Raw genomic sequence first — 15,849 nt, 5'->3', positions numbered from 1 at the left:
ATGGTGCATGGGAGCACAACATTTTTTTAAATGCCAGTTTTGAAATTTTGGGTATTTTAAGTTTCAGTCAGAAGCTATACTAAAACATGCACATTATGCTGTGCAAAGAAATTTAGAGAGCAACTGATGACACTCTTATTCTGTCTTGAAAAACTTTCTTTTTTAATTGAGGTGTCGATATTTTATTTTGTTTTAGTTATTTCACATTTGTTTGCCAGGGAGCTGATCACAAGTGACCAATTTCAGTTTTAGCCCAAGAATACAAATAAAAGAATTACATTTAATAAGAAATAGCAAGAGCATAATAAAAATACACACTCATAATATACCATTACCAGCTAACAAAAATATAAGGAGTAATTGTAATCCAGATTATTTACAACAATAAAGACAAACCACATTAAGTGGTTCAAAGTCATATCTAAGCTTGAAGTTTGGTATAACAAAATAGCAAAGTTTGCCTCTAATAGCTCACATTTCAAATCACTACTGCTTAGCCCTAAAAAAACTCAACTGGCTAGAACTTCCTCAACTTCTAATTTATAACCAACTTATACTAACCTAAAATATACTTTATTACCCCAAGAAAACCCCATCATTATAAAACCTAATACAGCCTTAATCCAGTGCTGGGGTCCTATAACAAACATCTTCTACAAGTCACTACAGCCAACAACTCTGCAGGAGCGTCTCTATTCGAACTATATAACCAAAAAACGGAACACACTGCCCATAAATATAATAGACATCACTACCCTTGACCTAGTTCAAAAAAATGCCTAAAAACACACTTCCAATTAAACTGGACCTGCAATTGTAACTCACCAGGATAGATTACCTCCATCTTACGTCTGCTCACTCATAATAACCTTCCCTCCAATACTGGCAGGTAGTTAACCTGAATTTTTTTTTCAGCTTAAATAGCCTCTTTCATCATACTTCATATCCTAATCTTCCTTCCACACTTAATCCTTTGCTCTGTGTTTAATGTTTAATGATATCTCAGAATAGACATTCTGCAACAGACTGCATAATGGTGTCTTTCTATAATCAGTTCAAATTTATCTATTTTTCTTTACATTGTTTTATCACTTAATTTTTGTATCATAAATGATTTATTGTATATGAAAATGTAAATGTCACTCTTCTGTAACTACAAAGTTGTACTATGTCAAATTTTGTCTTTGTAATATGTAGAGCATTTCTCCTCGGGCCTCCGCTGAAAAGTACTTGTGTCCAGTCGGACTTTCCCGGTAAACAAATGTAAAATAAAATAAAGTGTCTGTGTAATAATTACAGTTGTGTACTGTCGAAGTGGAAATGATAAGATAGTTGAGTAAAGGATGTTAGACAAAGGGTTTGAAGGTCTTAGCAAATGGGAACAAGAAAACCTGTGCAACAGAATTCTATTCCATTCAATTTCACTTAACTCTCCTACCATTACCATGCAGTCATTAACGTCATCAAACAGACACTAGAGATGACAAGTAGTAACTTTGCTCAAATCTTCACTTCATCACAAGTAAAGATTTTGCTCAACTATTTTTTTTTTTCTTCGACAAGGGTTATAACAGCCTTCCTTTTGTCTGAATTAACACTGTTTTTCCTGTTGCCATAACATCTGTAATATAAGCAAGTCTTGGAAATGAGTAATGACGTCTTAAGGATGAATAAAGGAAAGAAAAGCAATTCATATAGGACACTCAGATCACATACAAAAAAGTTACAAATAGGAAAGAAAAAAAAATAGGTAGAAGGGTAACAAACAAAATAGATCACTATGAAAAACTGATAAAACCACTTTCAAAACTTTATCCAGGGCTAAACAGTGCACTGAAATTTAAAATACTCTCAAGTCAACTTAGATTAGTGATAAGAAGGCCAAGAAAATTAAGCCTTGTTAATATTACTCCTGACAGCAACATACGCCTAATTATTTTTTCTACATGCTTTTCTCTTTCTCCCATGCTGATCATCGTGCCTCCCTCAACGGGACAAGGCCCATTCATTTCCTCACAGTTAAGACTTCTGTCATTCAGATTCACTATGGCAAAAGCCATCCAGATGAGCCCTCAACCTGGCAGACATCAGGGAGTTTGTGCTCTTGCTGGCATCCTGGCAATGAAAGCACATTTTAGTATTTAAAAGTCTAACTCCATTTCCTGTTGGGGGAGTGGGCTACCCATGCCACTGTGAAAACCAGCAATGCCCTCCCCCCTGTTGATGCAGATTCCTGCTCACTCACCCATGACAGCAACCACCAAACAAGAGGCTTGGTAAGCTGAAAGCCTGCCCCAGAACACATACTCCACCTCACCCTCTTCCAAGGGTACATACAGAAGATAAGTATTCCACTCCACTTCACCCTGCCCTCAGGATGGGCATGCCTATCCAGGCAAGCTAGGGCCATCAAGCAATGGAACCAGTGACTGAACTTCTGTTGCACTGGTCATAATCATGGCTCATTCTGCAAGACCTTTCTAATTATTTCAATAATTCCAAGAAAACCAAACTAGATGGTCCACCACTTATTATCAGATATACAAAAAAACTGATCCACAACAGAACTGATGTGCTTAACAGGATTCTGCTCCAACTTTGTTAAAGCTTCATCAACTCTGGACACTAAAATCTCAGGAACAACTTCTCAGTCATTCTCTAATAACTGCTTTACCCAGTTCTGGGTAGTAGGGAAGCTATGACATTTTCTGGAACTCAATGGCCACAAGATTAAGAAAATAATCCTGGATAAAATGGCCATCTGTCACAGTCAGATATTTCCTGTCCTGTAACAAATTAGGGGAATTATGTATTGATATATCAACAGTTAAACCAACTATATGGGCTATTACTATATCCTTTTTAATTAATTTATTCAAGAAAGCCATGTTTCCCCATGTGTGAAGAAGCATCAGTGAAATCCTTGTTTCTAAAGATGGCAGCCCCTCCAGATCAAAGAAATGACACATTTGTCCCACAGACCACTTGAAAATGGACTACTGAACAACTTATTAACAATAATGCACTGCATAAGTTGGCACCAGCTGTGATGTGGTTTCGATGAAAACAGATCTTAATTACCAAGACAATATTATGAAACAGTAAAGTCACGGGCACAGGTGTTACATAGTTTCTCTCTCTCTCTCTGCCTGGACTAGGCATTTAACACCATACTTCAGTTCTGAATCTTGGTTAAAAAACACAAAGAAAAATCTAGCAAAACTGGACTTTCCACTGTGTGAAACCGTAAACCTATTGTGTCAGAGGCAACATGGGATATATGCATATTACCCCTTAAGGATAGCAGGTGTTTCAGGTAAATGGCAATTCTGAATGTCCATGACTTTTTCTTTTACCTTTAAGATTTTTATGGACAATTTCAGACCAATAAAGCCAAACCCCTCTAGCTGTGGACATGCATGTTTCTGCCTTTTTATGGCATCATCAGCACAGCATAAGAGGAATGTTTGACTTTTGGAAACACAGGGTTGTTGTACCCAACTGATATCCATAAACATTAGGGTGTCTACAAAATATCCCAATTAACAAACTAAAACAATGACTAAAAAGATCACACACGAAAATCAAGGTTAAAAAAAAACAAAAAGAAAAATCTAGCAAAACTAGACGTTCTATTGTGCTATACCTTAAACCTCAAAATGTCATGGCATAAAAAACTTAAAAGTAAAAGTCACGGACATTCAGAATTGCCATTTAGCTGAAACACCTGATATCCTTAAGTGGTAATTTGCAAATATCCCATGTTACCTCTGACACAAGAGGTTTAAGGTAGCACACAGTGGAAAATCTAGTTTTACTAGATATTTCTTTTTGTGTTTTTTAACCAATTGGTGTTCCTGTGTGACCTTTTTACTCATTGTTTTAGTTAGTTGGGATATTTTGTAATCCTTTCTGAATCTTGTCATCAGTGAGCTCCCTGAAAAGTAATACATTCACCTTCCACAGTTTTGAGGGAGAAACCATGGCTGTTTTAAGAGAAAAATATTCTGCTTGGTTTACCATCACATGCTGATGAGTAACACATTCTTTTCTTCAATCCATTATACAATCTGGATCTAGAAAAAGATGGTCCTACAAAGACCAACTTTGTGATTCAGACTATTGCGAGGCAGACTTTTCAAGTCTAGAATCAAATTTTAAGTTATTTTTTATAGGAGACTTTATTACCCACATCAGTCACACAGTGGAAAACCCCAAACACCTTCCACTTAAATATAATCACCTCTGTGGTCACAGAATCTCAGAGAAGACAATATCAAGACTTCTAAGAATCACTGGCTTAAATAACCTAACAGGATCAATCAGAATTCAAACTGATCTTTTTGAAACTGTACATCCCCTCATGTCACAATATTTGCAGATGAATGCAAAATTGGAGCAATAATTACTGAAAAAAACCCCACAAAGTAGGTCAGCTATATGTACTTTGACTGCCATATTCCTGCATATCCAAGCACATTAAAATTAATAAAATAAACATGAGAATGCAAATTATTTCACATCACCAAGCAACATTAACTTCATACTCAAGCAGTAAAACTATTTTAAGAAATCTTAAGATTTATCATACCCAAAAGATGGGATCAGTTCTTAAATATTGCATGAGATCCTTGCTATGTAGAACATTTGCTACTCAACAATCCAATGTACTTATCCCTATATTTAAAACTAAAATAAGATGTAAGTAACATATAGCAGGGAGTTATGTACCTGTAATGTTACTTAACCAGACAGACTGGAAAAAATGTAGGGGACTTTTGCAGAAACAGCGAAAGGTTGTTTAAATGCACTTTACAAAAAGCAGGCTACTATCCTTGTGTCTGTACTCACATTTTATGGACTACAAAAGGTAAGGTACATCTTTGAAACAAGTAATGGACTAAGCCTAGCTTATCCAGACAATTATATATTTCAGTTGTGTTCTCTATCCCATATAAGATATACTTGCAGATCATGCAGAATGACTATTAATAAAAATATATAAAAATGACAATTTCATAAGTTAGCATTTGCCCAGACTATGAAATAAACTACCATTACATTTTCAGTAAAGCAGGTCCTCAGATCACTCGACAGTAAAATAAATGTATGGTTCTCTTAAAATATCTAACCCATGCCTTGAAATGCAAGGTCTTTAGTGACCTTCAGGCTATTAGCTGACAATAAGCAATGGAAGTAAGAATAATGTGCTCTGTTTAGCTGACTCACGATTTGAACATAATTTATTTAGAAAAAATAGGTGTTCATTCTGAAGACAATTAGTTTAAAGTTAAAACTTACAATAAAAAAGCTGAGGACTTCAGGTCTCCGTTTGGATAGCTCATCAATGTCACACAGCACTTCAAGGATATCTGAAACAATCAAGCATAGGAATAAAAACTGTACTACTTTGTATATAGAAGGTGATTTTACAAACAAATCAACATGAACTACCTTTAGGTCTGTGAAAAACAAAATAATAATCTAGATGCAAATAGAAACCGATTTCTATCTTACTGTAAATATTGGTGGCTACAGAATGCCCAGAAGATTAGTACGCATCATTAAATTATTTAGTAAATTGGTAAACTTTGACTGACCAAGCAAGAATTTTTATCAGTGACCTATGGAATGGACATTGTATGGTAACAAGCACATTATAACAGCAGAAATCTGTAAATCATTATCACCATCATAAACTTTAATTCATAGGTGCTTCAACAGTACTACAATACAACTAAAAAATCAAAGGCAAGATAAAATACACACACACACACACACAGACACTAGTAATACAGGGCATATACAGCAGAAACAACTTGCTTACAAACTAAAAGTCTTTAACTGAATATTTGGTACAGTTTACTGCCTTTTAAATTTCAGTATAAGCATTGTTTACTGTGCAAGAAAAGATTTATGAAGCAGTGCATCCCTAGCAAACTGCTTGTGAATTTTACAGTAATATTTGTCAAAGATTACCTTCTAATACTTGTCCTCTGGAAATTCTCTTCAGATAAGGACCCATTTCAGCTGCTGTCAGTGGAGCAAAGCTAGATAAGCTGACTAGTGGAATGGAGCCAGATGAAGACTCTTCTAAATAACAAAAGAATGAGATGATAAGATAAAAGACCACAAAAATGCTACAAAAAGACCACAGAACATTTTTAATGTTAGAAAGGCACTGTTAAATGTTTGAGATAAATGAAATCACAAGAAATTTCAATGCTGGTACTTAAAACCTTGGTAGTCATACAAAAGCACCAGTTATTATGGAGTTACAATTAAAGGAAGCTACAGAAAGATTCTCCAAATGGATCAGTCAGCTCTGAGGAAACAGATTAGTGATGTTGCATGGAAGACAAACACTGGACTAAATGTCTGGGATGACTGGAGGACAGTATTACAACTATACTAGGTGCATCTGCAGTATGTTTAGGCATCTTACAGGACTTTTAACTCTTCATTGCAGTAATCTGACTATGATGTCCTTGGGATTCACTTGCAAGAGTGGTTGATCAAAGCCCCTCCAAAATCTAAATGTAAAGGCTGTTTCACAGGTACCTGCTGTAACACCACATCATCTAGGGTATCTTAGCCAGCATTTTATTACTTCGTATAAACAATGCCACATGAGAGTCCTGCAGTGGTGTTACCAAATACCAGTACTCTAGGTAGGGTAACATATGGGATTCCCTTAATCTGCAATGCTTAATCCACCATGGTCAAGGTCTTGGTACAAACTTTAGGGGTACTGAAAGTGACCCTTTTTTTGAGAAACTTGCTCCTGAGACTGTATAGATTTTTGCCCAGTCATCCAGTTCCCTTCCACACTCCAAAGACATGTAGGCAGGTAAAATGATCTGCCAAAACTGCCAGTGTGTGTGTCCATCCCCCAAATGACTGGCATATCACCAAAGACTGGGTCTCTGGCTTACCCCAGTGTTGAGAGGATCGGCTTCTCGTGATTCTAAACAGAAAATGCATGAATGGACTGCACCATGTTCTAATGGGGTCTATATTAGATCAGTGAACACTTAAAAAAGTGACCGCTGATTGATCAACCTTATGTAAGCAAAAGCTTACAATCTTGAACTGTCAGATCAGCGATTTTTTTCCTAGGGAAAAGAATCGCTGATCCAAAACACATACACACAACACAAGCACACCAAACAAACAGAAATCCACACACATACACCTAAAATCTGACACCTAACCCTACACTAAACTATGCACACACCACTAACTATCCACTTACCTTAACCCAAACCCTAACCCTAAGGTCCGTCATTATGGCACAATTACCTCACCCGCTCCCTAACCCTAACTCACCTAAACCCGCCCTAACCCTCACGTCCACATAATCACACACATACCTAACCAGAGTCCTAACCCTAACTCTCCTAACCCACCCTAACACTCACATCCACACAAATCGCACACTTACCTGAATCCGACCCGTAACTTTCCACCACAGCACTGAAAATACCGAAGCAACAGAAACAGACAACCGAATTCTTTCCCTAGGAAAAAATTTGGGTTTCTGTTGCTTCGATATTTTGAACATTCGCTAAAATAAGGTCGATCAATCAGCGTTCGCTTGTTAAAGCGTTTGCTGATCTAATATAGACCCTTCTAATGCCAGACAAGCCTCATAATAAGGGCTTCCGAGAAGTTACTTACTGACTTTGCATTTTTTGGTACAGCATTACTGCAGGAGACTAACAAAATAATTTCCCTATAAACACAACCACCAGATCTGAGTGTGGAAACAAAGGGAAAAAAATTATTAGCATTTTGCATATTGTTATAATGATAATGAACATAATCAAACACTGCTGCACTTAGCTCACCTTCCATTGTCTCTTCTGGGCCTCTCTCTGCTGACCCGCTCCTTGAAGGTAGACTGAGTCCTGCCAAGAGAGATTTTAGCAGCACCAGGTCACAGTTCTCTGATGACAAATTGCTGTAAACATAAAAAAAAGAAAAGTGACTGCTTCAGCATACAGTGCATTCACTCTGACCCCTTCTTGCACACAATGCAGTTAAAATCATAATTAAATGCAACCGGTTTCAATGTGCAGAAAATTCTTGTACCAGTTAAGATGGGCTACAGCATTCACATTCCCAAAGCAGCATGAATGTGACTACCTGCAGGATTTAGTCTTCTCTTTTAAGACACATTGCATTCACAGATGTAGAAAGTTTAATCCTAACCTCTTCTCCACTAGGCATCAGGGTAGGTAGTGATTTGGCTGTACAACTCCTAACCAGCCCTCTCAAGTGTCAAAGAATTAACAACATTTAAGGCATGACATGGACTTCTGACTAGCACCAGAAGAAACAGAGTATAAAGCAAGCTATCTCCTGCATAAAAACTGTCAAAAAATAAAATATAAAAAAAAAAATAATAATTTTAGTGACATGTGAAAACAAGCTGCAGATGTATCTAAAACAAATAAGAAGCGACACATGAGAGAAAAAAAGAAAAGAAAGGAAAACAGACCAATTTACTACCTTCCAAGGACAAGAAAGTACAGTTGTGTAAAATCTTACCATAAAAGTAGATGTCCTTCTCTTCACTGTTACAGTATTCTGTACAATAGGGTTTCCCTTTCAAGGGCAGCCCGACGTCCGGCCAGCATACCAAAGTCTTAAGTTGTAAAAGGGATGTCGTATGTCACACGTATGCTCCCTGCACCCAGCGTAGGACATAAAGGTGATGTACGGATGTACTATCCCCAGAAATGAAAAGCCTCAGGAGGAATTTCAGTCCACGTACATCCAGAAGGAGAAAGGAAATGGGGAGAAGGGAGGGAGCGAATACTGCAACAGTGAAGGGAAGGAGATTTACTGTTATGGTAAGATTTTACACTACTGTATTATGTCCTTCTATATGACTGCTGCAATATTCTTTACAATAGGGACAATACAAAAGCTCAGGGAGAATGTTGGGAAAAGGAAGACCCAGCAAAGCCCTCAAGAAAGTCATGCAGGATAGCCCTGACAAATCCTGCTCTAGCCCTAGAAACAACAGCTAACTTATAGTGCTTGGTAAAAGTACGCACAGAAATCCAAGTAGCTGCCTCAAGAATGGAATTAGTATCCAAACCTTTGAAAAAAGCACCAGAAGAAGCCACAGCCCTGGTTAAATGAGCCTTAACAGATGAAGGAAGGCTTTTCACATGAAAGGAGTAACCAAAGGAAATGGCTTTAGATATCCAAGAAGAAATGGTTTGCTTAAAAACAGCCAAAACTAAAGACCTAGGATAAAAAGAAACAAAAAGCTGTTCAGATTTATGAATGGCTTTAATTTTATCCAAATAATATCTGAATTGTGTATGCCAAGTCCAGGCTGTGAAGAACCTTCTCACTAACAGACTGTGGAGACAGGGAAAAAAAGTGGGCACATGAATAGACTGATTAAAAGACAACTCATTAACCACCATGGGCATAAAAGAAGGATTAGTACGAAGAGACACCCTGCCATTATAAAAAACAAAAAAAGGAGGTACAGCCATAAGGCCTTGCAGCTGAGACACCCATCTGGCTGACGTAAGGGGCCATAAGAAGAACAGTCTTCTAAGAGCAATGTTGTAAGGAAGCTGGAGCTGCAGGCTCAAAAGGAGCCTGAGTCAATTTTTCCAAACAAAATTAAGGTCCCAGGAAGGAGAAATAGGCTTCTTGGGGGTGGGGGGCTAATATGAAGAATGACTAAGAAATTGTTTGACCTTGAATCTTGAAGCCAAGGGGGGGTCAAAGGCAGATGAGCAGAAAGAGCTGACAGGTGGGCTTTAACAGAACAGTATGCCAACCCAGCATTGAGCAATTCACGCAAATAAGACAGAACCTAAGGAACTTCCACAGTAAGTGGATCCAGGATACAAAAAAGACACTAGACAGAGAACCTCTTCCATTTGGATAAACAAGATTTTCAGGTAGTGGGTTTTCTGGCTTCCAACAGAACCCAAAGCATGTCCTCAGATAAAAAAGGCGCCTAAAAGGTATCAAAACCCTATCATCCACAGTGCCAGTTGAAGAGTGGACAAGTGGGAGTGGATGACAGACCCCTTGTCTTGTGTGAGTAGGTCCACCTTGTGAGGTAACTTGTGATAACTGTCCTTGGGTAAACGCAGAAGAAGAGGGAACCAATGTTGTCTGGGGCAAAAGGAAGTCGCCAATAAGATTCATTCTGGGAGCATTCTGTTCTATCTTGAACAGGGCATGTGGTATGAGAGGAAGGGGAAGGAAGGCATAAAGAAACATCCCCTTCCAGGAAAAAGAGAGGGCGTCCATATTCTATGCCAAAGGACATGGGACTCTAGTGCAAAATAGAGGAAGCTGTCTGTCGGGGAGGCAAAAAGATCTACTTGAGGAGTACCCCATTGGTGGACAATGTCCAGAAACACATCTCTGTGAAGCATCCATTCGTAAGTTTGTGTTATGGACCTGCTCAAAGAATCTGCCACAATGTTCTGATCTGAAGGAATATAAACAGCCTGAAGAGTCACCTGACACTAGACAGTTAATCCCAAACCTGAAGAGCTAGTCTGCACAGGAGATAACACCTTGTTCCCCCTTGCTTGTTGATGTACCACATCACTGTGGTATTGTCTGCAAAGATTTTGAGGTGCCCTAGAAGGAAAAGGGAATGAAAGGCCTAAAGGACTAGCAGAAGCACACTCATCTCTTTGATATTTATGTGGTCCTTCTTTTGACAGCAAAGACCCTTCACTTTCACAGGACCAAATGAGGCCTCCAACCCATATATTAGGCATCTGAAATGAGTTCCTCAGTGGGGAATGGAACTTGAAAAGGCAGCCCTGGGCTGAAGGACAACTGAAGAATCCACCAATGTAGTTCTAGTTTGAGGCATGGGAGAAGGGGAAACAGAAAATCCAAAGGAAGAGAATATTGAAGCCCGACTGACTTTAGGAATCACTGAAGCTTTCTCAAATGAAGTTTGGCCAGAGGAACATTGGAATGGTAGAAGACATGTATCCCACAGCCCTTAGAAACTCTCTGTCCATAATGGAGTCCAGAGGAAGAATGGATTGAAAGAATGCAATCAGAGTTAAAGCTTTGGGAGGAGGCAGAGACACCAGCATTGGAACAGTCTGGAGCCTGCACCTGAGAAACACATGAGCCTAAGAAGGAGTAAGGAATGATGTTTGAAATTTCACTGTAAACCCTAGGCTTTGCAGAAGACAAACAGCGAAGTGAAGATGCTGAAAAAGAAGTTATGTCTTACCATAACATTCCATCGGTGTTGTGGATCTTTGTTCATTCATTACAATTAGGACTTCAGTTCTGTCCTCGGAACCGATATGGCCGTTTCCAAGCTCGCGCCAGCCAAAAACTCTCAGCTAAGACCTACCCATAATACTCTTCTCCTAGTTACTCCAGATCGAGTTTGCCCACCCCTATATAATAAAGGAGTAATTAAAAAATAGTAGAAGGCTCTGTCTGAGCAAATACCCTAACGAGGAGTTCCTAAAGTCCACCAGGAGTCCAGGCAGGGGAAGGAGGGTGGGAAGAATGGAACGTTATGTTAAGACATAACTTCTTTATCTGATGATGTAAATCTTTGTTTATTCATTACAATTAGGACTGAGTCCCCAGCTACTTGAGTCCTGGGTGGCCCTAAGGAAGGATATCCCTGAGCACCATAGAACCCACAGATGCTCACCCCCCTGTAGGTCAAATCCAATTTGTAATGAGAGATAAAGGTATGAGGTCTAGCCCAAGTGGCTGCTGTGCAGATATCATCCATAGAAGCTCTGGAATGAAATGTTACAGAAGTAGCCATAGATCTGGTAGAATGAGCCTTTATTCTGGAAGGTAAGGATAGCTTATTCTGTTGGTAGGTAAAGGTAATGACGTTTCTAAGCCAGGAGGATAAAGTCACTCTGGAAACAGGTTTACCCAATCTGGGTCCTGCAAAGCCCACAAACAAGTGATCTGTTTTCCTGAAAGATTTAGTCCTGTCCAAATAACAACAAAGCTGCCAATGCACATCAAGGGTGTGCAAAATGTACTCCCCTCTATTAGAATGTTGAGGGAAGAAAACTGGCAGGTCAATAGATTGGTTAATGGAAAATCCAGAAATTACCTTGGGCAAGAAAGAAGGGTCAGTACGAAGGGACACCCGATCCGTGTGGAAGATGAAGTAAGGTCTCTTGACCCTCAAGGTCTGCAGCTCAGATGCTCTTCTCACTGAGTAAGTGCTGCTAGAAGTAAGGTTTTCCATGACAAAAACTTTAAATCACATGAATCAAAGGGCTCGAAAGGAGGACCTGTGAGAGATTGAAGCACCAAAGTCAAGTACCAGGGTTCTAAGGGAGGCTTGATCAGAGGCTTAATGTGTAATACTCCTTTCAAAAATGTCTTGCATAGGCGGTGTGGCATAATCGAAAAATTATCAAATCCATTATGAAAACTGGTGATAGCTGCTAAATGTGATCGTGATAGTGATCGTCGATGCTGAGGCTCCTGCATGTAAAAGAGTTGTCAGGTACTGAAGGATCTTTTGAATAGAAATAGAGATATAGAATCCTGGAGGTCTATAGAGCACATCCAGGTGTCATCCCTAGGAAGGGGAGAATGGACTGTACCTTGACCATCTGGAATTTTTGAGGTTTGATAAATTTGTTCAATAGGCTGAGATCCAGGATTGGTATCCAGTCCACCTGTCTTTTTTTGGCACTAAAAAGAACCTCGAGTAAAACCTGGATCCTGTCTAGTCTGGTGGGACTGGTTGGATGACTCTTTTTCTTAGCAGCTTTTCTATTTCTAATGCTGTTATTTCCCTATGATTGGGTGGTATATCAAGGATTCATTTGACGGGTCTGGGAGTTAAATTGAATGGTTAGGTAGCTTCTGGATATAATTCTCTGCACCCAAATAAGAAGTTATGTACTCACCATAACGTTCCATCTGACTAGGTAAACTTAATTTGTCAGCAACCTATGGGAATCGGATCCGAACCGGCAGTTTTCAACAGCTTTAGATCCGAGCTCCAAGCTCCTCCCCCTACCCATAATCCCCTGCCAACCCTGACTGACCTCAGATCAAGTTTGCCCAACAGCAGAAACTGCTATAAGATTATTATTCTCAAAGATAAAGTGGGTAAAACCCATGGACCTGAGTATGAATACATTCGCAAGTGAGGGGGCAGGAGGGAGGGACGGTTGCTGACAAATGAAGTTTACCTACTCAGATGGAACGTTATGGTGAGTACATAACTTCTTAATCTGAAGTAGTTAACTTCATTTGTGCAGCAACCTATGGGACAGAGTCCCCAGCTACCTGAACCTTGGGCGGCCTTCATGGAAGGATGTTCCGGAGCACTGGAGAGCCAAAGGATGCTCTCCCTCTGGAGATAATGTCCAATTTATAGTGACTGATAAAGGTATGAGATGAGGCCCAAGTGGCTGCCGAGCAAATATCATCCAAAGAGACTCTAGCTCTAAAAGCCGCAGAGGTAGACATAGATCGAGTAGAGTGGGCATGGACTCCCTGAGGTGCGGGCTTGCCCGAACTTTCATATGCTAAAAGGATACACTGTGAAATCCACCTAGACATTGTAACTTTAGATACAGATTTACCCAAGTTAAATTTGGCAAAGGAGACGAACAACTGGTCGGATTTCCTATGACCAGATGTCCTGTGGATGTAGAAGCGAAATTGTCTATGCACATCCAATGAGTGTAATTTGTATTCCCCTTTGTTATGGTAATTAGGAAAAAAGACTGGCAGGTTAATGGACTGGTTAATATTTGACTCAGAGGCAACCTTGGGAAGAAAAGAGGGATTGGTCCTGAGGTAAACTCTATCCTTGTGAAAGGTCAAGTATGGGGGGTTTACACAGAGGGCCTGTAGTTCAGAGACCCTTCGAGCAGAGGTGATAGCGACAAGAAAGGCCGTTTTCCATGACAAGAATTTAAGATCTACTGAAGCTGCAGGCTCAAACGGGGGAGCTGTCAAGGCCTGAAGCACCAGTGTTAAATCCCAAGGAGGGACTACATCCTTCACTGGAGGTCTGAGCAGAAAGGTGCCCTTCAAAAAGGTCTTACACAATTTCGTGGTGATCAAAGGGCCCAGTTCATTTCCCACGTGATAATGAGAGATAGCTGCTAGTTGAACCTTGACTAGCCCCCTGATGAAACAGCCCTGACAGAAAGTCTAATACAGCAGGCAAAGGAGCTGTGAAAGGATCCAAACTTTGGCGTTCTGTCCAAATGGAGAAACGTTTCCATTTGCTACTATAGATCTTTCTAGTAGAAGGCTTGTGCGCTGCTACTAGAATAGTTTTAACTGGGGAAGAGATACCGGGAGTCCTAGCTATGAGTGGAACTGCAGAAGCCAAGCTGTGAGCTTGAGATTGTCCAGGTTCGGGACTGGGAGATCTAGGGGGTGGGATATTAGATCCGGACGGGGATCCAGAATCCAAGGAGGATTCACCAGATGAGACCAAAGGTAAGGGAACCAGGTTTGAGGAGGCCAAAACAGGGCACTGAGGATAAGGCCAAAACGGGGCACTGAGGATAATCCTGCTCCCCAACCGGCTGGCTTTCTGAAGAAACTTCAGCATCAGAGGAAGAGGAGGGTAAGCATAAAGGAGGCCAAGCATGCACCAGAGCATCTCTCAGGGGTTCCCCGGAGGGGGAAATGAGAGCGAAGTAGTCATAACATTTTGTGTTCGAGGGAGAGGCAAAAAGATCGCAACAGGGTTGACCCCATTTGGCGAAAATCCGATTCGCTATCTCGGGATTCAGAGACCACTCGTATGGTAACAGGATGGTGTGACTTAGTTTGTCCGCTAGGATGTTGGACCGTCCCGGAATGTGCGTTGCTATGAGAAAGCGGTTGGTGATCGCCCATTCCCACACCCTCATGGCCTCTCGACAGAGTGGGTAAGACCTGGTTCCCCCCTGTTTGTTGATGTACCAGACAACAGACATATTGTCCGTCTGAATCGCAATCGTTCCTACAGGAAGAAGGTCCTAAAGTGCTTGCAACGCTAACAGCACTGCCCTCATCTCTAGGACGCTGATATGCAGTAAGGTCTCCGTGAGGTTCCACGTGCCTTGGACTGTCCTGCCCGAACAATGCCCCCCCCCCCCACCTGAGGCGGGAGGCATCCGTGGTCACCGTGGCTAGTGGAGGGGTCATAGAAAAGGGGCGTCCTTGCTGGAGGTCCGGAGATTGGAGCCACCATAGGAGGGCCCTCTTGCAAGCCCTGCTGAGGGGAATGGGATGGCTCAGAGGATACTGAAGAAAGGACCACTGGACCTGAAGGGTCCATTGTAAGACCCTCATGTTCAAACGTGCCATTGGCAATAGGTTGATTGCTGCCGCCATTGAGCCCAGAGCCCTCAGAACCAATTCCGCCGGAGGAGCTGGTGATTGTAGAATGGCCTGCACGTGTAGCCTCAGGGTTAGTAGCCGGTCTGTGGTCAAGAAAGCTAGGAGTTTGTTTGTCTCTAATCTGGCCCCTATGAAGTCTATGGTCTGAGTCGGAATAAGGGACGACTTCTCTATGTTGATAGTGATCCCCAGCCGGGGAGCTAGACGAAGAAAGTAGTTTCTGGCTGCGCAGAGTAGATGCCTTGTCGGGGCGGTCAGGAGCCAGTCGTTCAGGTACGGGAAGACCTGAATTCCCTGGAGCCTCAGGTGAGCCGCTATCACTGCTAACACTTTGATGAACACCCTGGGGGCTGTGGTGAGACCAAAGGGGAGGACCCTGAATTGGAAATGACTGGCTCCTAGCCGGAAGCGGAGGAACCTCCTGGATCGCCTGTCCATCAGAATGTGGTAGTACATATCCTTGAGGTCTATAGAGCACATCCA

General features: G+C 40.9%; 1 protein-coding gene across 3 annotated transcripts in view; it reads right to left on the bottom strand.

The window, feature by feature from the left end:
* The window catches only part of INTS1 (integrator complex subunit 1), a 2,399,836-nt gene that overhangs the window by 107,760 nt on the left and 2,276,227 nt on the right, over positions 1–15,849 (bottom strand). For all 3 annotated transcript variants that reach the window (XM_044089756.1, XM_044089757.1, XM_044089758.1), the window contains exons 43-45: positions 7,851–7,963; positions 5,980–6,093; positions 5,302–5,372 (exon numbers count right to left, since the gene is read on the bottom strand). In XM_044089756.1, coding sequence (XP_043945691.1) covers positions 5,302–5,372; positions 5,980–6,093; positions 7,851–7,963 — 298 coding nt within the window. The remainder of the gene's footprint in view (positions 1–5,301; positions 5,373–5,979; positions 6,094–7,850; positions 7,964–15,849) is intronic.

The sequence above is a fragment of the Protopterus annectens genome, chromosome 12.part0, assembly GCF_019279795.1.
Source record: "Protopterus annectens isolate FY-2018-M chromosome 12.part0, PAN1.0, whole genome shotgun sequence".
Lineage (NCBI taxonomy): Eukaryota > Metazoa > Chordata > Ceratodontiformes > Protopteridae > Protopterus > Protopterus annectens.
Note: the sequence above shows the minus strand (reverse complement) of the source record. Positions and strands in the feature narration are given on the sequence as shown.